This window comes from Mercenaria mercenaria, chromosome 18 (assembly GCF_021730395.1).
Source record: "Mercenaria mercenaria strain notata chromosome 18, MADL_Memer_1, whole genome shotgun sequence".
In the NCBI taxonomy this organism is placed as follows: domain Eukaryota; kingdom Metazoa; phylum Mollusca; class Bivalvia; order Venerida; family Veneridae; genus Mercenaria; species Mercenaria mercenaria.
In genome coordinates, this window is record NC_069378.1 from 17,918,677 (window position 1) to 17,944,268 (window position 25,592).

The window sequence follows — 25,592 nt, forward strand, 5'->3', positions numbered from 1 at the left end:
TATCAAGGTCGTAGGGTGGGTTCTCGCTGGGGAGATGTACCAGTGGCAAGACAATATTTGGTATAAAAATGTAATAAGAAAGTATCCGAAATGATATTTCTTTGTGGGGCTTGCCTAAGGAAGCTGTTTCGGAAAATATTTACTCAGAATGAGTCTGACTGCAACCCTGCTAAAGATAATGTTGTACAAATCAAGTCTTCAGTTGTAGGCAAAACACATTCGAAATGTGTCACTCGAGGGCTAGTGTAGAAGTAGGTCGCTGCATAAAAATTCCACCTGAAACTCGGCTAGACCTTTTAGATCGTTTTCGAGTCTTGCCGTATTAGTATATGCCGACTGCATGGAAAGCGACTTGACACAACACATTCATGGCATCACACTGAATGTGAAACCGTCACTGATATGCTACTGTTCTTGACCTATGTATTACAGGTATATCAATGCCAAGCGTTATTTCTGTTTGATAGACAGTCTTCAATTTAGTTTTCACAAAAGGAAGAACATGAAGTAATGAATGCATGTGACATAAAGTATGTGTCTAAAGGATATAAATATAAACGCACATAAAAAGATGTGAAAAATAAAGAAATGAAAAAGATATAAAAGTAAAAAAAAATAAAAGGAAAACAAATAACTTCCTCATCGCTAGTGGCATGCGCGTCTCTCACTACTATACATGTAAAACATACCTTTGTGTACGCTTTGCAAATATGTGTATGCTATTTGAGTTACAGACAGATGTAAAGATATGTGACTATCAAATTATTTGAAATGAATATAAAAAGTATTGGTTAGTTTACATTTGGAAACACCCTGTAGTTATATTTTTGTTTAAAAGTACTGTTCCCACTTCGCATCAACACAGTAGTTACAGAAAATGTGTATAATTAATATCTACATATGCTGGCCAAATATGGTTTTGATGCACGGGGCAGAACAATGCTGTATAAAGAGAAATAGCTTTTATATGTATATAACTGTGTACGTAATTTTTTTTAAAGCAAAAAAAAAAATCACCGTTTTATGAAATAAATATTGAAAATTTGACTTTAAGAAATATTCTCAAATATGTATTTTTAAGGTATTTGTAATTGAATATCTATTTCTTAGTGGTTTATTTTTCACTCTTGGAGTAGGCAAATTCATAATTGAGCGGTGCCATGGGAAAACCAACATAGTGGGTTTGCGACCAGCATGGATCCAGACCAGCCTGCGCATCCGCGCAGTCTGGTCAGGATACATGCTGCTCGCTAACAGTTTCTCAATTGCAATAGGCATTGACAGCGAACAGCATGGATCCTGACCAGACTGCGCGGATGCGCAGGCTGGTCTGGATCCATGCTGGTCGCAAACCCACTATGTTGGTTTTCCCATGGCACGGCTCATATAGAAAGTGTCTGAAGTTCTTTGAGATACTGATGTTCATTTTATTTCCACTCAGTCCGGCAAGCCAGTAACAAATACGGTCTGAAGACTGTTAGGTAAACGGCTTAAGACCGACAAAACTTCGTACAATGCAAAAGATATAATAATATTCAAAGGCACGAAAATGTAAACCGCTGATATGAGATGGATGAAAACGAGAAATGTGCTTTGACCAGTCTTCTGACTATTACAAGTATTTAAAAACTGCCTTTAAAATATATCTAAACTGCTAATCTTATCTCGCGCCATCTTGGAATCAGTCTTGGAAAACATCTTTTGCAAGTTTTACAGAACTGCCCAAACCACATTTTTACTTTTTTATAATTAATACTTGCGATGCTACATTTTCATATATTAATTATTTGCACAATTGTAGTTGCAAGTGCTTTCCTCTTTTTTACTTTTTTAGAAGGAGCGTCGAGCAGAACGGACGACATCATCAAATATTACAAGTATCTACATAATTTGGAAATTTCATCAGGAATGACATTATGCGACATGGAAGCACGAGATTTTGAGTGTCTGCGGCAGTTCGAGGTAGCAAAGCCAATCTTTGTACCGTTACTTGGTATAACTGCAAGATTTATTAAAATACAGATAGTTGGCAGGATAGACGAGTTAAAACTATGCGAAATTGAAATTTATGGACAAGAAGGTAACAATGAAATTTGAAACTTCTCATATTTACAATTCATACATTTTAACCAGTGAGTTGGCCTTGTTTGATTATAGGTAGTGCATACGACGTTTGAAAATGCTGCCGTTGGGTGTTTTGTGCGTAACAATACACTCAAAAAGAAAAACACATGTTTAATAGTCTTAACGGCTCCTTCCGTACTGTGCATATTCACAGTTCTTATTTCACGAAATTTACACAAAGTAACTACATGTGTTTCCAACATGTGACCAGCTATGCATCGAGATATATTCTCGTTTCGATTGCACAAGATGTGTTCATATTTTCTTTTAAAGGACTGAAATGGTTTAGATAAAAGGTATTTTACTATAAATACACAGTACATGTTTTACATGTCAAGCACGGTAGCTAGGACTCTCTATTTGGCCATTGCCATTATAAGAATTAGGATAAAGAAGAAAATAAACACTGCATTTTATATTTTTGTTTTGACGGTTTTACAATTATTGTTCGTAACTATTGTCATAACACTCAATAGTCCTCGCAGATATCCTCGAGCGTTTTCGTTCTTTTTACGCGTTTTTGTGTCATTCACATTCTAAAATGTTTTGCTGACATCGGAAGGGCTGACTTGAAACGACCATCAAAGGCAGTTGACCACAATGTATTTAGGTTTTCAATATAGGACATAAAAAGGATTTAACACTTAATCTTGCTTATTATAAACATATTTATCTTGTATGTATATATATATATATATATATATGTTTATACACATATAACTTTTTATTTTATGTCACATATTAAAGCTTTGTTAAACAGCTGATACATTTTTATTTCATATCACTATATAAAAATAAACACAATTCGCACGCTGATTGTAGTAGTTTCTCTTTCCAAAATTTATTTTGGCTTCCTGTTACGTTTCTTAGGTCTTGCAAATGAAAATAATAACTTTTAAGTTTTAATTTTGACATCATTTTGTACCGGAATTTGTATTAATCTTCTGTCATGGATGTACGAAATACATTGCATTTTTGTGTACATTTAGTATGTCTGTATCTAATAAATTACAAACAAACAAAAAGTAAATCCGTTATCTCACACTTTCTTTCAATATTAAGAATACATAACTACCTGGGACTTTAAAGCAATCCGCCAGAAATATTTTCTGCTACAGTTTCTTTAGCTTTTGGAGGCCTACTTTGCGATGCATTTCTTTCGGGCTGAGGTTGGGGTAGTCTGTGCTTCCGGGATTCATACATTTACCTTTTATTTATTTATTTATTTATTTATGTTTACTGCAGTTCAGTAAAACAATTTGCACCTTGTTATTTTAACACGTAAGAGATTCACTGGTTACTGTTTTAGTTCAAATTGCTGCCTTTTTCTACTGTCCACTGACCGCGCCATACAGGGTCACACTAATAATTACAGTGAATTCCAACCATCGGACTAGAAAGTGACCTTTTTTAGCAGGGTCAAGTTATATATGGATGACTGCTAATGTTACTCTACTTAGATAATTTTTTCAGTATATCAATGGAAGGATGACGTAGTGATAATCTGTCAGACATCCGTGCACGTCACCATGTCTTCGAATTCAGTTAATTTAAAAACGACTTTAATCAATGTAGTTTTATCAATGTTGCTTTTATTCGTCCATTATTATATGAAACATTGTTTACGTCTTAAGAAATATCTATCTAATGATTTTGACACCAGTTACATGAACTGTAGATTCGATAAACAAATGTGTCAATTCCCGAAGGTTTAAGACGACATTTTATAGAAATTCTAACATCTACATAGCAGGATGTTAAATAGTAGTGATAAGTGACAATAATTCAGTAGTGATAAGTGACAATAAATGATAGCAAGGGTGACAAAATTAAAAATGAAATAAAGATGATATCACCGTGTCCAACGTATGCGGGTACGCTACATGCATGGTATATTGTACGTTCCATTACCGGCATTTCCTGTTGATTTTGTCAACATTCTGTATGGTGAGGTAAGAAAAACTACTTATTTTCACTGAAGTTCAGCGTGTTTATAGTAGCGATATATTCAGTACGAGCTGCAGATCATTCACGCTCCTCATGGTAATGTGATTTTGAGCAGTAATTTTCTAGTTTCTTCAAACATTCGAGTAAACTGACGTGTGAATTCGGTTTCGAACTCGGACGTTCACTTTCAGGTTCATTTTCTGTCTCTTAGAATCATTCTGTTAACTTTTAACCTGTTTAACGCGAGAATAGTAAATCAAGTTGCAAATAAAAATATATATCATGGCGTAAATTCATGTTTTAGGGGAGCTTTGTGCCAAAATTAGCGATGTACGCCCTATAAAACGGCGCGTCTACAGAAGTACGCCACATAAAAAGGCCGTTAAATTTATAGTAACTGATTACAAATGTCTTTACTCGCATCTTTTCATTATTTTATTTACATTTTTTAACATTTATAAACGGTTTTGGAATTACATAATGTAATAACGGTAATATTATTCATTCGAAAGATAAAATAATCATGCTCGTTTTGTATAAACAGTACAGTATAGAATTGCCCCTTAAAGTTTTTACCAGGGAATCATATTATTCCATATATTTTCGTAAATTTATCTTCGGTGTCTGAACCTAAAACGAATTAAAAACTAAAAGTGTATTTCACAAGTAACATAATGTCGCATTTACAGGTAGCAGTGCGGACAAAGCCTTTCTCACTTCTGATTTCGCATTTTTTTTAATTTTGTTGCCTACATCTGACCATATCTTTTTTTTTTCAAATTTTATCTGCAGACTTAACAGGAAAGAAATTCTCGTAAGGGAGAACGATCTCAGGTTGAATGTGCCATTTTTCATATTTTGCCTTGTTCTCGAGCACTGTTTCAGTTTATCAGTACATTAAGACCATGTTTACATGAAATAAAATTTCGTTAAAAAATGAGATGTAACAGTAGCGGATACAGTTTTTAGTTTAAGAATACTGCTAGTGTAAACATGGCCTGTCAAACATTATAACCTACCCCGAATCTGGGGTAGGTTGTGGCAGTATGCGGGGTATACTGTGCGAGGTACACCCTTACCTTACAGTATGGTATAGCATTATAAAACTACATGGCATTTAACCTTTTCGTATTTCTGAGTTCACATAACTCAAAATGCTGAATTTCATAATATATCTTATGTCAATATATCTACAAAATAACGAACTGTCAGAACACGTCAAATGTTTAATACGTCAAAAATTACTTATAGCGGTCCAAATCGGTATTTCAAACACAGTTTTGTTGTCCTTTTGTTTACAATGCTTGCGCTTTCCAAGAAGTGTATTTGAAAACTGGCGTGTTTAAAGTATTTGCAAATGACGTCTAGGCTCTTCAATACAGATGGGAAGTCACGTGTGGCACAACCAACCCGTGGCACATTCAACATTCTCCCTTACTTATCTGGCCAAACTAATAGTCATTATTTCTTGTTCATTTCCTGAATGAAAAAACACTTGTATTCAAGATAACCGTAGAAGGAATTTTCGATTCTTCTTTTGAAGTATCTTAGAAAAAAAAAGAAAGATTTCATGTCGTATGTGTTTCCAGAAAATAAAATGAGCCGCGCCATGAGAAAACCAACATAGTGCCTTTGCGACAAGCATGGATCCAGACCAGCTTGCGTATCCGCGCAGCCTGGCAGGTTTCATGCTGTTCGCTTTCAAAGCCTATTGCAATATGAGAGAAACCATTAGCGAATAGCATGGATCCTGACCAGGATGCGCGCATGCGCAGGCTGGTCTGTGTCCATGCTGGTCGCAAGGCCAATATGTTGGTTTTCATGGCGCGGCTCAAATCTACAATAGAAAACAATTAAAATTCGTAAAAAACGTTACATGTATGTGAAATAAGATAAGAATAAAATCAATGCCGATAACATTACGTTATACTGAATTAAAATATAATGGTGCACGCCGGTAATTTGGAACCCGTGGTATCGAGCGTAGACACTACTACGCCATCGTGTAATTTGTGTTTTCTATATATGTAACTATTTTCAGGGTACGATTCTTTTGTGCTAACGTAAACGCCCGAAAATATCGGCCAACATAATGAGTGCCAGGTAAATGCTTATGGACAACTGACTGAAAATTATTATAAACGATATCTAATTGTTCATGTAGCTCTACAAACAGTGATTTCATATATTTAGTCAAGTTTATTTGGTAACATTCGACGTTAAAATTATTATTTTAAAGGGAATTCCTATAGTTTTTTATGCACATCTTTCTGCGTAGCCGACACTTCCTATGGAAAACTGAAGTGAAGTCAACATTTGTTGAAACATGTGACAGACAATCTTAAATATGAGGAAATATCATTTTTGATAAGTTTTATCAGTAATCAAATGTTGATACTGGTTAATGTTGTATTGACAAGTACTCTGCCTGACAGGTATCTTGGCATTTTGTGGTTGTGTTTTCACATCGCATTTTAGTACAAAGACAGTGTCGTTCATATAATGTAAGACAATTGACTTAGTACTGATAAGACAATATCACCGTTCAGATTATTTAGTATTCAGTTATAGAAAGAATTAAGAATTTTTAAAACATTTTTTAACTTCTAGCAGATAAACATGTACTTTGATCAGGTTCGCGCCATTTTTCGTCCGAACAGGTGTTGTATTCAAGCGGTCTTAACATAAAATTTAGCCTGGTGACCCATACATTTTAAGCCATTTTTATGCTCACAATACAATTATTCATACACAAGAAAAACAGGAAAAAAATCTATGAAACAGTTTTTTCAAAATTTAAAAAGTATTCTTCACTATGGGTATTTTTCATTGGAAAATGTTCACAAAAGTGAATAGGAAACAATATTATTTTTTCATTTGTACCCATTATTGTAAGGATATAGTATTACAAATATGACTATGATATCAAATAAGTATATAATAAAATCTGTAAAAAGAATAAACTTTATTGTGCTGTCCTGATGTATATTTTGGTTGGTATTTATAAAAAGCAAAGAATTATGAAAATGTTGAAAAATCGCTGGCAGTTTCAGTAACAGTGGGTGTGTTCAAAACAATTTTTCACAAAAACAAGCCTGGTGACCCATTGTTTTTATTTGTTTTCAGCACAAATTTTCCTATCATATATGTGAATTTAAAAAAAAAATCTATGAAAGGAAAACAACTATAGGAATTCTCTTTAAAAGAGACTATTTACAATGAATTTATCATAGTACACAGTGGTCGGGTTAGGGTATCCTCCCTGGAAATTCCTTACAATAATGACAGTAACTGTTGCATTTTAGCTAAAGATAACGGCCTTTTTATGTGGCGTACTTCTGTAGCTCCCCTAAAACATGAATTTAGGCCATGATATATATTTTTATTTGTAACTTGATATACTATTCTCGCGTTAAACAGGTGAAAAGTCAACAGAATGATTTTAAGAGACAGAAAATGAACCTGAAAGTGAACGCCCGAGTTCGAAACCGAATTCACACGTCAGTTTACTTGAATGTTTGAAGAAACTAGAGAATTACTGCCCAAAATCACATTACCATGGGGAGCGTGAATGATCTGCAGCTCGTACTGAATATATCGCTTCTATAAACACGCTGAACTTCAATGAAAAGAAGTAGTTTTTCTTATACAGAATGTTGACAAGATCAACAGGAAATGCCGGTAATGGAACGTACACTATACCGTGTATGTAGCGTACCCGCCGTAAATGCGACGTATACGTTGGACACGATGGATATGGTAAACCTACAAAACCGATATTGGTAGCTGAACGTTTTGTCTGCATAACTACATCTGCACGCGCGACAGATATTGTACGTCGTTTTCAAATGTTATCCCTAATTTGCAAAAATATATCGAATATTCACGAGTGCTAAGTCAATACTTACGGGCAATTATCACTATGCTTTCCGCTGAATACTTGGGTATTATATCTTAAGATGCATTATTCCTAATTTATATTCAGTTTGGAATAAGGAATTAAATTTTATTTTACACTGAGACAAATCGTTACATTGAACCTATAAACTCTTAGTGTTCAAAATTGAGCTATTTTGTTGTCTTTTATTCACATTTGTTTCATTGTTAAAAACATATTTCAATTAAAGCATTATTTTAATAGCACGTGAGAGCGAGAAATATCATTTGTAATCTAAAAATTACTCGAAACACATATAAAAACACAATAGCCAAAAGTGTTAAGGAGTTGAAAAACGTTTAAGCGTTCAGTGGATGCTTTTTGTGATATTTTATACCTTTGCATTAAAGGAGCATTACTGTATTTATCTAAAACATCAGCTTTCCGTGAAAAATTGTCCTCTTATAAAAACACATGATACTGGACTTACTTATTACTTTTAATGTGTATATATTTTTTTCAATCGTATAATTTCACATTTGGAAAAAAATATTACAAAAGTTTGAGCATGATACGTTGATATTTTCATCTCTTTGTATTCAAAGCTACTGATGTTTCTTGACGGATTGTCTTTATTCATGTATAGTATACGTTCAGACCGTAATGAGAATGATGTCGATATTGCAGTCAGTTTATCTAGTTCAAACACTGACTAATATATGAATTACCCAATAAGACGAAAAGTTGAGGTCAGTATTATATAAGTGACCATGACCCATGTTGACATTTTTGCAAGTGTATTACAACACTGTTCTCGTAAATTACTTTTAAGATCTGTAGTATCTAATAATACAGCAAAATGTTAAAACGTTTAACCGTAAGTTATCGGAGTCTTGTCAAGCACGATTTTAATAATATATAACAAGGACATTCACAAACTGAAAAACTGTGCTATTTCTTAAATTTGAAATAAATATATGAGCCGCTCCATGAGAAAACCAACATAGTGGCTTTGCGACCAGCATGGATCCAGACCAGCCTGCGCATCCGCGCAGTCTGGTCAGGATCCATGCTGTTCGCTAACAGTTTCTCTAATTGCAATAGACTTTGAAAGCGAACAGCAAGGATCCTGACCAGACTGCGCGGATGCGCAGGCTGGTCTGGATCCATGCTGGCCGCAAACCCACTATGCTGGTTTTCTCATGGCGCGGCTCATATGGTATATTCATAACGAAGTTGTTTGTGGGAAGCGTAACTGATACAGATAAGTAACGTCAGTTCCAAATTGTAATGACTTTGAGAAATCTTCACTACTTATAAGTTATCCATTACCGTCTTCCATTTGACCAGCATGGTAAAACTAGCAGACCCTTTATATTTGGGTGATATCAATGAGAAAGTACATTATTTTCGTTATAACTATTTGCAGTTGGAGATGAACCAAACAGCAGCGACAGTGAGTGCAGCAGGAACAATCAGTCAGTTGCAAGTAAGTGCCTAGCATAAGACATAAAATTAAAAAAAAAAATAATCAGGATTTGTCTTTATAGGTATATACCCTTATCGAAAATTCTGTCGCTTCATCTCAATCCCGTCCTTGGAATAGTTTGGCAATATATCACATATTGGTATAGAGGATGTTTGTTGATCAAATAATAATTATATTTCACTAAGTGTTCCTAGTTGGAATATAGTTCATAGATCTACTTGAAAAACAAACAAACTGTCTTTATATTTTATGATTGTCAGTGGTTGTAATCAAATTATACCCATTTTTCCGCACAATGTCACGTGCTATGATGAAAAATATGACGTCTCCATGTTTATTTAAGAAATAATATATCTCATTTAGTGATTTGCCGCTAAATAAATCTTTTTTTTTTTTTTTTTGAGTGCAGATGCGAAGGAATTATATCACGAGGGCGCAACCCGAGTTTAGTTTAAACATATTTTATTGCTTATAATACATGTATTTAAATCATTACATCAACATATGGATATTAACAATCGATTGAATTATAGCAATAGGGTCGGACCACAAGTTCTGCCAACATTAGTAAACGACCCTTCCCTCGAAAATTAACTATTGCATAAAATTAATTACTTTTACGAAATAAACAATTATAACATGTATTACAAAAGTTTGAATGAAGAAAAGACCAAAGTATGACTGAAACTAAAATAGAAAAAAAGTAGCTAGTTTAATGTTATATATGATGTTGATATTGCTATTTTTCATCATGGATCTGTTTCCCATAAGCTAGGCAAGGGCAGGAGTAACTGTATTCGTTTGCGATAAGTTGAGGTTTAATAATCAATATCAAATGTTAGGTACTGGTAGAAATTACAAGTTAAAGATATTCTCACTGAAAACGATTAGAATTTATGATAAATTTATGCACCGCCAAAGTAATTATTGTATTGGTTTCGTCTGAGTACATGTCAGATCCAAATAATAGCAGTGTGTCATTTAAAGGATGAAAAGTTCTGGTTTCGTGAAATAGGTCGATTCTTTGTTCTCTAAATTTCATACACTGAAAGAAATAATGTTCAGCATTCTCGATGGGATACCCACAGTCACAACTGGGATTATCTCTTAAATGATTCCTGTATAAATCATTATTCAGATTACTGCATCGGTTTCTTAACCTTGCATGTAATATTGAGGGCAGTCTTTGACCAATCAAAAAGTGTTTGGGGATTGTTGGTGCTTTGAACAAATCTTTTAGCCTTGATTTAAATATATTAAGGGATTCAGAATTTCTAATATTTATATCAAGTGAATTCCATAGATCGGTAGATGACGGTATAAATGAGTTACTATAAATCTGAGTTCTTCGAGCTATTGTTACATAGTTATCATTGTTTCTCAAAGGGTAATTAGATATCTCTGCTACAACAGGAGGAAAAATATTTGACAAGAATTCAGGGAGTAGACTATTTTTAGCTTTATAAACTGTAATAAGCTTTTGAATATTTCGTCTGTCCTCTAAGGAGACCCATCCTATTTCTTGAACTAAATTTTGTATTGAGACAGACCTGGTTAATCCCGTAACTATACGCGCCGCTTCATATTGTAATTTTTCTAAGGATTGTTTTTGTTGAACAGTGCATCCATCCCAAACGATAGATGCATACTCTAATATAGGTCTCATATATGAAATATAAATTTGATTTAGAGTAGATCTTTTTAACTTGAATTTTAGTGCTCTCATAGAACTCAAAACTTTCGATGCAGACTTTTCTATGTGGCTAATATGCTCGTGCCATTTAAGATCGGACGATAAAGTTAAACCTAAATGTTTATGAAAATCAACATAATCTAGTAAAATACCATTAAAATAAAGAGATGGCTTTACTTGTAGATTAGAAAAAAACATTACTTCAGTTTTGTTAGGATTAAAATCAACTAACCACTGTTTGGACCACTGGAAAATTATGGTTAGATCACTATTTAATACAGATTCTATGTAATTCACATCATAAAAAGTTACAGCTAAGGAGCTGTCATCTGCAAACAAACGGGTAATGCTTAAAAGATTTTCAGCTATGTCGTTTACTTAGATTAAAAAAAGTAGAGGTCCAAGGACCGAGCCCTGTGGAACGCCAGCATTTAGTGGGAGTATTCTCGAGGTTTCACTACCAACAAAGACAGACTGTTTGCGATTCAAAAGATAACTCTCAAACCAACTAAGTAGAGTATCATCTAGGCCGTATTGCTTAAGTTTAAAAAGAAGACCACGGTGCCAAACTCTATCGAATGCCTTAGATATATCACAGAAAACAATGCAAGTTGATTTTCTCTCGTCAAAAGATTCACATAGTTGGTGATACATATCTACTAGCTGAAAGACAGTTGAATGACCAGGTAAAAAGCCAGATTGTAGGGAATAAATAAAATTATTGGAGTATAAATGGTTATAGATACGTTTAAAAATTACTCTTTCCATGACTTTTCCGACACAACTTATTAAGGAAATAGGTCTGTAATTCGATGGATTATTTTTTATTCCTTTTTTGAAAAGGGGCATTACTTTAGCAAGTTTCCAAGCACTGGGATAAACACCTTCATGAACAGATCTGTTAAATATGATACTAAGAGGTTTTGCAACTGTTAAACGTGTTTCTTTAAGTAACCTATGACTTATATGGTCCGGACCTACAGCTTTATTAGTTAATAATGAAGATATAATGTCAGCAATTTCACTTTCAGTTATAGGAGATATATGTAAGGTAGAATTTGTTTTTAACATAAAGTTAGGTAAATGTGCATTAGAATCATCAACTCTTGACACAGAGGAAAAATACTCATTAAAACAGTTTGCCTTTTCGTTATCAGTGGTAAAGTAAATATCATCTCCATTATTTTCGACAACTAATGTTGGTATATTATTGTTGCTAGCACTACTATTGTTTTTAATAAGCGTTTTTACTGTTTTCCAATAAAACTTCGGACTGGTCGATTTTGTTTCCTCCAAAGAAAATTCTAAATTGTTATAAAAACTTTCCTTAGCATGATGCTTTAAGTTGTTTACCTTGTTTCTAATGCGCTTAAAAGAATTCCAATCAGATACACTATTAGTCTGCAGAGCTTTTTTCTTTAAACGGTCACGTTTTCTTGAAGCTCTGCGAATTTCGGAATCATACCATGGTCTATCGTGTGGTCTTATTGTAACAAGAGATGTCGGAATACATTGTTTAGCTAATTCGATAAAAACGTTTGTAAAAGATTCACATGCCACATCTATCGAATTCGAATTTAAAAATGACCAGTCATTACTTTGAATCAAATTATTAAGTTCATCAAAATTACCGCGATTATAGTTCCAAACCTCTCGTTTATACGCTATAGGTATATAATTAGGGTATTTTATATATGCATAAGTTCCAAAGTGGTCACTTATTTCTGCCGGAGTTAAAAAGACACCGGAATTGTAAACTTCAATAGTATTAGAAATAGCAATAGGATCAATAAGGGTCGATGAATGATTTGAAATTCTTGTTGGTTCTTTAATTATGTTATGTAAATCATTGATTAGAAGAATATCTTTAAATTTGTGATTGTTGATGTTCAGTTGGTCCTCATTTATATCTCCTACTAACATTAATCTATCACACATATCAAGAGCTTTTTCTAAGGAATTGTTCAGTTTTATCCAGAAGTCTATAGATGCTTGAGGTTGTCTGTACAAATTACAAATGAGATATTTCGTATGTTTAGTTTTTAACTCTACCCATAGCGAATCTTTCAAAATGTTCTCAAGTTCATGTATACGTTTTGAAATAAGATTGTCTGATATATACATAAGTAAACCCCCGGAGTGACACGAAACATCTTTACGGTAAATTGTTGAATGAAAATCTAGACTGATACTGTCATTGCTTACATTTTCATCTAGATGACTTTCAGTAAAACATAAAACATCGAAATCGAGCCAGTTGTGATATAATTATACGCATCTGAACGACAAACAATGATTTTATTCAAGAGCAAATCACTAAATGAGATTTATTATTTAGATTCTAACACGTTACCAAGGATTATAAAGTGCATCCTTGACGGCATAAATCAAATATTTGCCCGTTTTCAATTGATTTCTTTTCTCGCGCGCCGCAATGCCGTTTGACGCTATGACGTAATAATTGTGACGTCAGAACAGTGAATTATTGTATAATAATTAACTGTTTTCAGCCTTCCTTGTTTAATAGGAAAATGAATCGGATCGTGTTAGAATGTTCAGTTAAGTACAATGGAGTGTATATTTTTATGCTCGACTAGGTATTCACATACATCTATATCTTACTGAAGTAAATTTATCAAAGAATTTCCCATTAGTTATAATTCAAATTATTTCGCGTTCGAATGAAGTTCCGCATCGGTGAAAATAAATTGATAATTTCACTGCATTAAAAGTCAATTTTATTTTAATGAAATATTCCAGCCCACCACATAAAACATATTTTTCATATATTTATTAAATGGCACTGAATCCAGATGAATGTTATTTCAACATGTTACATAAAAACAATGTATCCTTATTTATTTTATGACCTTTTTAAAAACTGGATAGAGGTCTTAAAATGAATAAGAATGTATCATATAAATGAGATTTTATTACACGCGTTACGTTCGGACGAAGTGAAGCACATGCACGGGTGGTAAACGCGCAATCCTATTCCCGCTGGGAATATGCTTAAAATGGGTTGCGCGACATAAAAAGACGAAATTGAGATATGTGAATTTATGATTTTGCTTAGTATGAGACAAGAATAATTTTTCTCGAAAAAAGCAAAATGCTATTCGACACAAATATGATAATACATCATATATGTAAAATATCTGGTTTGTAATTCATGATTCAACTCTATCATCACAAAAACGCTGTCAACACAAAGCGTGAAAAAGTATGAAATCAACAAAAATGGCAGTTTCATACCTCATATGCCTTATCTGAGGACGTCTGTTGCTTTTTTAAGATAACTCAACTGTTATAAAGTGACGGATATCAAAATTATTTGCTTCAGATCCTGCTTACGGGGACATAATTGACAAAAAATCATCGGGAATGGGGTTGCGCACCGGGAATGGAGTTGCTCGTATACAGCATAATGTAGCAGCAACCCCATTCCCGATTATTCTTTGCTTATATTTCCCCTAAAAGCAACATTTCATTCAAGTGTATGTAATATTTATGACTGTTTTACACGTGTTTGATCATTAGAAGCGCCACATTTCCAGAAAGAAAGCACAAGAGTTAGAAAATTTGCATTTTTCATGATTCCATACTTTTCTGACAGTTCCAGCCAGCACAATTTTCATATAACAGGGCTAATTCTTAATTTAATACGTTGGTATTTCATTTTATTTATGTTGTTGGGTTAAACGTCGCACCGACACAATTAAAGGTCATATGGCGACTTTACAGCTTTAATGGAATAACCCAGGTGCTCCTCCGTGCATTATTACATCACGAGCGGGCACCTGGGTAGAACCACCGACCTTCCGTAAGTCAGCTGGATGGCTTCCTCACATGAAGAATTCAACTCACCGAGAGGCTCGAATCCACATCGATAAGAGGCAAGTGATTTGAAGTCAGCGACCTTAACCACTCGGCCACGGAGGCCCTCTGATATTTCACACATGATCTTTATTCATTTTTGTGTCGAATAGCATTTTGCTTTTTTTTCGAAAACACTCGTAAATGTGTCATTATTTACAAAAATAAAAACCCACCTACCTCGATTTTGTATATAATGAGGCGCAACACCAGCACCGGACTTAGCGCAACTCATATTTAAGCGTGTTCCCAGTGGGAATTGGATTGCGCGTTTACCATCCGTGACATGGTTGTTTTCGCGTGATTTTTTTTACAGATTTGCGATTGGCTTATCGCATTTATGGAACGGCGGTTTTGCAATATAGCTGGTAGTATTTGTCCGGAAAACAATCTTAAAACAATAACGAATCAATTTATGATCTTTTAATTATAACTTCTTTCCGCAGGAAATGTTTTGACTTGTAACATGTTTGTAGTAACATACTTAGTTCTTAGTATTTAGATATTTGTAAGTGTTCATTTCGCGGTATAAAAACATGGCCAAGATATCGGGGGGGTGGGGGGGGGGGGGGGGGGGGGGGGGGGGGATAGCTTTATAAGTTTCGTTGCAAACCATAGATACACTTAGGCTTGTGTATGTTCTGTTTCAATGATACCGCTACACTATTTGTAAAATATTTCAGGCTAGATACAAAATGTTTATTGAAAAAAATTAAGATCAATTAATTGAACATCGACCTTTCACTCAAGGAAGAAAGATTTTAGAATATTTATCCATACAAAGCTTCCCTTATATTATGCGTCATAAAACTAGAACCTCATAAATTCAAATAGAAACTAGAATGTGCCTGTAGGACACAGGCAAGGTTTCGTGCAATTACATTAAATAATTTTTGAACTAGGCACATAATAAGGTGGAAATGTGCATATTTTTACTATTTCAGGGGCCTTAACTTTAAAAATAAGAATAAAAAGTGTGCAAGTTTATATCACGACTTATGTAAGTTTTCAATTATCTATATAAAATACTTTTTGAGCTAGGTGCGTTAAAAGGTGAAATATGCATTTTTGACATTTTTAGGGGCCATAACTCTTAAAATAGATGGCGGGGCCACACAAAATATAGGAGGTGCGCAGGTTCATTATGACAAAGACTCATACAAGGTTTAATCAATTTATATGAAATACTTTTTGAGCTAGGCATGTCACAAGGTGAAAATGAGCATTTTTGACTATTTCAGGGGCCATAACTCTGAAAATAAGGGGCAGAGCCAGACAAAAAATAGGAGTTGCACAAGTTAGTATCATGATAAAGACTCATACAAGGTTTCATCAATTTATATGAAATACTTTTTGAGCTAGGTGCGTCACAACGTGAAAATGGGCATTTTTGACTATTTCAGGGGCCAGAACTCTAAAAATAGGGGGCGGAGCCAGACGAAAAATAGGAGGTGCGCAAGTTCATATCATGATAAAGACTCAAGCAAGGTTTCATCAATTTATATGAAATACATTTTGAGCTTGGCGCGTCACGAACTTCAAACGGACGGACGAGCGCACGGACAAGACCAATTCATATGCCCCCACCACTCATGGGGGGGGGCACAAAAAAGTCCTGCCACTAACAAATACAACAATGTCACTTTGGTGATGCACAGTTTTCCGTTCAACCAAATGAAACATATTTTAAATATCTGGGGAAAAGATTGATCGGCAATCATTTATAGTAATAAGTGTATATCTTTTATGAATTATCTTATTCGTTTATCAAACGTTGCAACGACATAGATTGCACCTAATATTTTATTTATTATTTAATCGAAACTTGTCTTGAATAGTTGACGTTGGCAGTATTTCCTGGTCAAACTGGAGTTATACTATTTAATTTAAGTGAAAAAAAAATCTTGAATTGTTGACGGCGGTTGTATTTCGTGTGTCAGGATACTGGTTATATGACCCAGGGAAGTGCCTACGCCTTTAGTATCTTGAACAATGGTTTGGGTCCAATCGTTAAGGTGACTATGTCTTAGACTAGCTGACAATGCTGTAGAATGTCCTTCGTTAAAACGTAGAGCTGGTGAGACCAAATATCCCATATATAGAATTTTCCTCTGGCTACCTTGCCTAAATGATTCGTCTACCAATGATTCGTAAATGATTTCTTATTATGAGCTAGACAATTTCAGGGATTAGGCAACTCACTAAATGTTTCAAACTAACAATTTTCAATTAGCTCAAACTCCTATAGGCTGGAGACTCTATACTTGACTGGTCTGTTTGTTGACGTTCCCGTCAGACAATGACTTTGAATCAACAACATACGAGTCCTGTCGCATAGATTGCTCAGCCTCTGTCCTCTCAACTCTATATGAATGCCCTGACTCCCGGATGCTCAGCGCCTATATGCTATCATATGTAGCACTCAACTACCATATAGGTATATCCCCGATGCCTTGGCTGTACTTCGCCAATAATGCTGAACCTTCTATAAGCTGGAACTCTCCTACTATCTCAGTAGATTACCAAACTCTGGGTCTCTGTCTCAGCTTCCCGATGCTCAGCCTATATATGCTATCGTCTATAGCATTCAATTACCTTTAAGGTTAAACTCCTATGCGCTGGTCCTATAGATGCTCGAAACCTTATCGAAATTCTGCTACTCTTCTTTAGTCTAAGAACTTCCAAAGTCTTCTTTTTAATAATTTATCCGCCCTGACAGGGTAACTGCAATAGTCTCCTTATCAAGGTACTGGGATAAATTATTAGTTGAATCCTCGATGTGTCTTCTTCAACCGCTGGATACCGAATGAGCTCTCTGTCATCCATCAACCTATTTATACCCCAGCAGACGTGTATTTTTAGAACTTGTTTCTAACTGGTCCAAATTTAAACATAACGTTTTACAACGAGTACTTGCCTTGCTCTATCAAATATCTGGTTCCCTTTTATTTTTGTATATGACATAATGTGCGAAGGTGGGACCCAGCCATCCACATAATGAACCCAAATCAGCCACAAATGACCCAAATTCTATTATCAACCACAGTTCAACAATAATTATAGCAATGATAGCATGGAAAGGGAGTCAAGCACTATCTGTGCTTAATGTGTTACGTTATCAATATATCAAACATACAAATTATTCTGACATCGTGGTCAGACTGGAGTTATACTATTTAATTTAACTGAAACATTTCTTAAATAGTTGACGGCGGTTGTGCTTCGTGGTCAGACTGGAGTTATACTATTTAATTTAACTGAAACATTTTTTGAATAGTTGACGGCGGCTTTAGTTCCTGGTCAGACTGGAGTTCATGCTCAAGCAAATGTGGAAATGGGATCAGGTCAAGAACACGCACGTGTAGTAATCCTGCAAAACACAATGGAGGAAGAGATTGTTTTGGGGAAAAGAAAGAAGTACAGGCTTGTTTTAGAAATTGTCCAGGTCAGCTCAATGCTTTTTAATAACACTTTTATTGTTAGCGGAAAACTAAACATTCATCCATTCTTACAACGTTTCTACTACAGCTATAACTAACATACTACGAATAATGACAGAAAAAAAGAACTGTAGGCTTCTCTCTGAATCATTCACAAGGTTGTTATTTCTGTCATTATTCTGGGCTGTGAACAGTACATTTGTGAGTTTTTTTTATTTAGTTTGTTGTTATCATATCTGACGAATCTTTTGCCACCGAATTTTTAATTGTTTACAAATTTTTTTTTTATCTCGGACTACATATAATATATATGTCGTATGTCTCGGTATGAATTCAGTGATAGGATATGTACTTCTGTATACCAAATGTTTTATTGAAATTATATTGAAATTCCAGTTTGTTCAGATACTCTGGGAAAATGTTACAGCATTTTCCCGTCAATGACTGTGTGGAACTATGCCAGATATGGTTGTTGGAGAAAACAAATGCAACTTGTGTCAATATTTTCAATCGAGGAATTACGTTTTATCAAAACTTTATTACGGGAGAGAAGAGATTTAGACCGTGGTATAACATATGACCTATTCAACGCTAGTTTCTACGCTTATATAGGTAGGACAATTTGATTATATTTGTGCTGTAATTCACTCAATACAATGCTTCTTTTCCGACAGTCATATCTTTGACAACACTATCCGACTAAAATGAAAATTTTACTACTTTCCGCTTGCTATACATATGAAAAGCATTATTTCTTTTAGACGAAAATGTTAGTTATGCAAATAAGTCAGTAATTTGATGATAAGCTGAAAAGTGTATTACAAGCGTTCGATAGTTTTGTTGTTTTAATATTAGGACAAGGTCACCAATCTCATACATCCTATTTCTATGTCGCACCTCAATTCGATTTTCCACCACATGTAGCTAACTTTATTTGCCAGCGCGGAAGAAATATTTTTTAACATTTTCATCAACGGAGGTGTAATGTTAAAGCATCTTTGACGTATCAAAATCATAATTCTTTATACAGTATTTTGAAAAGGTCATGTTATCAGTTTTCCCTAAAATTGTGTTAAAAATATATTTTAATTGAAATGATTTACTCAGTAAAAACCATGTATTCCTTTTAAGATGATATGTTATGATAATTCTTACCAGTTTTTTTAGTCGTGCCCTTAAAAGGTAGGCTCTTAGTTCGTAAACTATTCCTTAGATTTATTATTATTATTATTATACCAGATTTATATAGCGCCCTTTTCATGATAAACACGTTCAAAGGCGCTTTACATATAGCAGACGCAGCCACACAGGGCGCGAAATTCATCCTCTACTAGTATAGACACAGAGCGATCTGACCAGAGGGACAGAGTGAGATAAAGCCCCTAGAACAGACAGAGAGAACGTTTTAGATACAGACGTGTCCGGCTAACTTAGCCTAGCTCTTTGCGAATAGACAGTCTGGTTCTTTAACGTGCCCGGTGTATAGCACCGATACACGCGAAGCCGTCTTTCCTGGGAAGAACCAGTACAGATTTACCTCAATTTTATGTTTTACTTAATTAATCTGGTATTTTTGCGCTAATGTTAGAGCCTTTCTCAGCGGGGATTTTATTTACATTGTGTTGTCTAAGTGTTGAAAATAGGATAACTGTGAGGTTGGCATGCCCTTAACGCGTTTAAACCCCCAGTTTTCTTTTAATAGGTTACTGACCGTTTCAAGGCGGTGCCCCTATTTTCAACTGATTTTCTGTCTGTTGTCTGTTGCGTATATTATCTTGTTTGTTGTAAGCATTTTTCCCCTCCTCCTCACTCCCTCTATCGGTCCCCTATTTCCCCCTTGCATTTGCACTCCCTTTAACATCCCCTCCCTCTATACGTTGAGTTAGTTTTATGTGCTCCCCTTTATTTTCGCTGCCGGGATCTTAAGGCGGTACATGATTGTTTTTTTCCTGCTGCTTATAGGGACGCGTTTGTATGCTTGTGAGTCTAAAGCGGTGCCCTACTGTGTTCTTGTATCTTACTTGACTTTTTTCTTTCATACTAAGTTAGGTGTGATTGTGTGTTTATCTTTGGTACATGATATAATGGTTTACGTTGTAGTGTAACTGTGATTAAGGAACGTAGCATTCCCTTTGTATATTCATCCTTGTTCATCTTTCCCCTTCAACTTCCTGTCCAATCCCACCCCCTTTTTTACCCCCATAAATTCACATGGACCTGTTAGATTTTTGAAGCAACCCGTCAGCAATATTTTTCAATTACAGCTTCTTTTTGTTGTGGGTTGCATGACTCTGAGGCTGTGTTTTTGATAATCTATGCTTCCGAGAAATCTACCCTTACCTATTATCTTAACTAACTTTTATCTGAGAAGAAACAGATAAGAGCAACAACCGTAAACGTTGCGGTAGGAAGAGAAATACATATAACATTTCGGAAAAAGAAAGATATGAACAGCTTAAAGATGACATTTTAGATTGTTCGTGAAAAATTACAACGTTATTAGATATCAGAAAACTGGGTAATATCTAAAGCATCTTATAGACACAAATACTTTTTAAAATTGATGAAAAGGAAAGAATATAAATCATCATGATTCTCTCTTGTGTAAAAGTAAAAAAAAATAAAACCAAAAGGAGAAGTTTCTCCTTGACTTTATTAAGCCTGACATTGAAACGATTAAACAGGAGGAAACATATATATGAAAATACCATTTATCAGAAATGCAATTTTCATTTGCCACCTAATCTTTCGTGTTCGAATGATTTTATTCTTAATTTTGTAGTAAAAGCTCTGCATAAACGGTTTGTTTATTGAATGTGTGTCCCGAAATATACAGAGGTACAAAATAAAGCGTTTGACAAAACAGTTGATTTTATTCATATAAACTTCTTGCTCGGTAACAGTTATGGAAAATTAAGCAGCCATTTTATTTCTATAAGAATAAAATTGAGTGCTTGTATTTGTTTTAAGAACTTTATTTGAACTGACTGCATTTCTTTAACTCTTTTGCGATAAAATAATGTTATCGTTAGGCATTTAATCACAACTGTTTTTGCTAGTCTAAGAGTCAATGTTTCTGTTTAAGACATATCTATTGATGCATGTGACTGTCGTGCACATGTTATTGCCTCCTCGCGTTTGTGGAAAGTCTCCCCGTAGTCAGTAATGTTATTTTTCCAATAAATGCATCTATATAATACGTTTTCACTTCAGCCACTGTCCGGTAGCGCAATGCATTACTTTTAATGAATATATTCAATCAAACTTAAACTGCAGCAGACATTTAAGATGTAGAAGATACAAAATTTACAATCTTTATACTTAAATATTTATCTATCTGTTTACTTATTTTCAGGATTACGATTTGTAAATTCGGATATAGAACATATCCCGGTGTGGGAAAACCAGGTTCTTGCACATTTTCAAGCATGGTAAAAATCTCTCTCTTTTATATAATAAAGCATGACTTCCATACTAATGTAAATCAATTTTCAAGTTACTGAGAACTATTTTGCAAAATTACCTCTCGGTTTAATATTTTGATAGACATGCATGTACCTCCTGTCTACCGTGACCGAGAGGTATCACACTAACCTGATGCCCGTCTGTGCCGGAAAGGCAACAGTCTCACTTGACACTGTACCCCGGTTCTACTCTTGAACTAAACTGATTTTATTTATATTTCTCGTACACACATTTAATGAAAACTGCGTAAAGTAATGACCAAACAAAATAGAAATTCATCCTATTTCTTACAGATAATTTGTAAAAGTAACGAGAGATGCAAGCAAATGCAAATTACAGGAACAATTTAAACCAAAATATTGTTAGCTGCTAGCCACAAGAGTGCTTTTTTAAAACTGAGGCTAGCAATTGTTTTTTACAAGAGCAATTTAATTGCAGATGCTAATGACTGCTAGTTACGATTAAACCCTCGTTTTACTATCAGTTTCTGTTATGGTCAGATGTCCAACGAATATTACGAAATTGTGGCCTCAGTATGTTTTGACATGTTAATTGTTTACTGTTTGGACTGCCTGAAGTTTTATTCTCAAATTGACACGTGGTAAAATAATCATATTATTGTTACAAAGGAGAAATGGAGAGCCTTCTATTAGAGCATGTACTCGCATGAATTTCCGAAGTTTCAGTGATGATAATACATGGGAGTCAATAGACTGTGACGTTGTTTTAGCAGACTATTCCATATGTGAATACCAACTGAATTCGCCAAATCATGGTAAGACTCTGAAAACAATTGAAAAGTTACTGATGTGAGTTCTGTAGGATAGGATTAAACATCAGATTAGACTGCATCTGAATTATTGTGAAGATCTAGAGGTGTCTAAAGAAATGCATGTATTTGAAAGATCAGTTATTTCTTAAAGGTGGTTCTGTTTTTTATCATGACCCATATTCAATTTAACATATTAGACTTAGTTTTGGCTAGGGATATAACAGTGACTTTGTTTGCTGATGTCAGTAAGACTTTTGTATCCAGGTGGCCAACACCACGGCGTATCCAACGTAGAGAAGACGTCATAAGTTTGCTGGTGACCTTATGATAAGTTATTACTAGCATTTCAGTATAAAGTTACTTTAAACATCAATACAGATGTAGGAAATAATAAAAAATCGTTTCCATTCTGTTTACAGCTTTATCGATGTCAAGTGTTACGTACACACTCAAACAGGTAACGACTGACATGACATACAGTGGTAAATTTTGCCAAAAATGGGATCAACAATACCCTCACCAGCAAGATATTTACAAATTGCTGCATGAACAGGTAGTGTTATCAAAACGTAAACGAATATCATGTAGTCATTATAAGCACAGATTCTAAAATTGATGAAACTTTGTAGATAAAGTTTAACCAGACAGTAGTCAAAACTAATAATAGTCTTGAAAATGACTCTGCTGTGCAACAAAGTCTTTTATATTTTAGATGAATATTACCTTTGCCACGTTGACAGAAGTAATATTCCTAATACGGAAGTGAAAGAATGCGAATTAACATGAAGTGGTAGAGTAACGTTATATATCAGAAAAACATAGAATAATGCCCGGTTGCCGGCATATGTGTACCACAACAATTGTCAGGAATCTATGATACTTTGTGTACTGTTTATCATTTAGCGCTATTGCCATTCATCCTCCCCAAGGAGTTGAAGACCCGGAAGACATATAGTATTTCAATTGTCCTTCCTTCTGTCCGTCCATTATTCTGCACGTTCATCACACTTTCTTTTGAACTGAATGCCTACGTTTTTGTCCAGTGTAAAATGATATCAAAGTAAACTGGATATGCGCAAGTTTTCGAGATATCAGCGTTTGAATGTAGTTTCTGAGTAATGCCCAGTATTAGACTTTGTCATATTATAAATATATCTGTTGTCTATTTAATCAAGCCTCTAGTTTTCCAATGCATATGAAGCTTGGTACACATCGTCAACATGAAGGGGACTTTTGCATATTTTTCCTGACATGTATGTCAGATGATATTTTGGTTATGGAGTTTGACGTTTAATTCTGGACAGAGATATATTAGAACCACATCGTTTGAACTAAACTCGTTTAACAGTTCCAATCCAGTCGAAAGAAGTTTGGTATTAATCGTCAGTCTAAAGCGGATGTCCGTATATAATGAGGACTTTCGTGTCCGAATATCATTTTTAGTTTAGTCATCTTCGCCTACAGTTTTCATACAGTCCAATTGAAGTATATGTCATCCACATGCAGCTGACATGCGTATGTTATTGGGACTTTCCTGTCCAATTATTCAAGAAATGGGCATGCGGAAACTGAATTTCTAGTCGGACGTCTTCGCTCATTTGGCCCCCTTTGCTTTCATTGTTTATTATGTCAGCATCTGTAGGCGGCATCTGTAAAACAATGTTGACAGTATTTTTTTAAGACTAATTTTAACAATCAATCGTTTTTGATGGGAAATGTTAAACGACAATCTATAAAATAAGTAGCAATGTATGGAATCCAATTAATGGTTTGTGAATTGTGAAAAAAATAAGCGCAAAGACCGATACATTTTATTTTTGCCAAATGGTTGAAAACTGGTTACTCTATAACTATAAAATATATGTTATAGACTTTTTTTACATGCGGACACAGCATAGAAATTTAAATATTCCGGAAAAAACCCCATTTTAAATATTGATGTCATATTTTTACGAACAAGATCACAAACTCCGGACTAGTTGTCGTGTCCAAGACGTACATTCTTTACCCTTCATTGAAACTAATCTCTTGTTGCAGTCAGTTGTTTTTGTAAAGAGATGTTCCCATCTTCAGGGATATTCCAAGAAGCAACTGCAAAAACTAAGTACGCCTGCTGCTTAGATATTCTTTTGCCATTTAAATACCTAAAAGTTCAAAACAACTTTCGGGTCCTCAGTGGCGTAACCGATAATATATCTCACCTCTAAGTACTAAATTCTGTGGATAGGAACAGTTTCTCTCATTGCATTAGATTTTGAAAGCGAACAGTATGGATCCTGACCTGACTGCGCAGTCGCAAAGCCACTATGTTGGTTTTCTCATGGCGCGGCTCAGTTATAGATACAATGTAGCTAGGTAAGTAGCTAGGTAGACAGATTTCAAGATAGATAGATAAACAGATACAGGAATAGGTAAGATCATAAACACAATCAGAAATACACAACACATATCTCTAGTAAGAAAATATTTCTAAGATAAAAAATGAATAATGTAACTAGAACTAATCATTCACCTTATATTTACACACAACGTTACATGTATAACACTGAACAATTAAAAACTTACAAGAGTCCTTGTACATGTTGTAATAAGTGACTTGATAAAAAAAAATAATGTAAAACTATTCAAAATCATCTTAAATGTTTGACCATGTATCTTAATTAGCCTCTACAGATCTCATGTCAAGCAATGAAAGTAGCTCTAAAACATTACAATGATGTAGATGGTAGCTTGTATTTCAAAAATCGCCTGCAACATTTTCATATATGTCATATTGCACGACTTGTGATTTTCCACTTCTTCTATCTTCAGTTTGATATACGGTTTATGTTTGAGGAAAAACGTAACATACTCAAGAGGAATAACAATTGCAAAGAAATTAAAAAAGCGTTATTAGTTTCAGTGACCGT

The 25,592-nt window shown here is 34.6% G+C and overlaps 1 protein-coding gene across 1 annotated transcript in view; it reads left to right on the top strand.

Annotated features, from left to right (window-relative positions):
- LOC123537998 (uncharacterized) overlaps positions 1-25,592 on the top strand; it is a 162,150-nt gene that overhangs the window by 69,610 nt on the left and 66,948 nt on the right. The window contains exons 20-26 of the mRNA XM_053529685.1: positions 1,835-2,080; positions 9,378-9,437; positions 12,162-12,289; positions 18,284-18,423; positions 18,874-19,058; positions 21,802-21,877; positions 22,541-22,686. Of these exons, the coding sequence (XP_053385660.1) occupies positions 1,835-2,080; positions 9,378-9,437; positions 12,162-12,289; positions 18,284-18,423; positions 18,874-19,058; positions 21,802-21,877; positions 22,541-22,686 (981 nt within the window). The remainder of the gene's footprint in view (positions 1-1,834; positions 2,081-9,377; positions 9,438-12,161; positions 12,290-18,283; positions 18,424-18,873; positions 19,059-21,801; positions 21,878-22,540; positions 22,687-25,592) is intronic.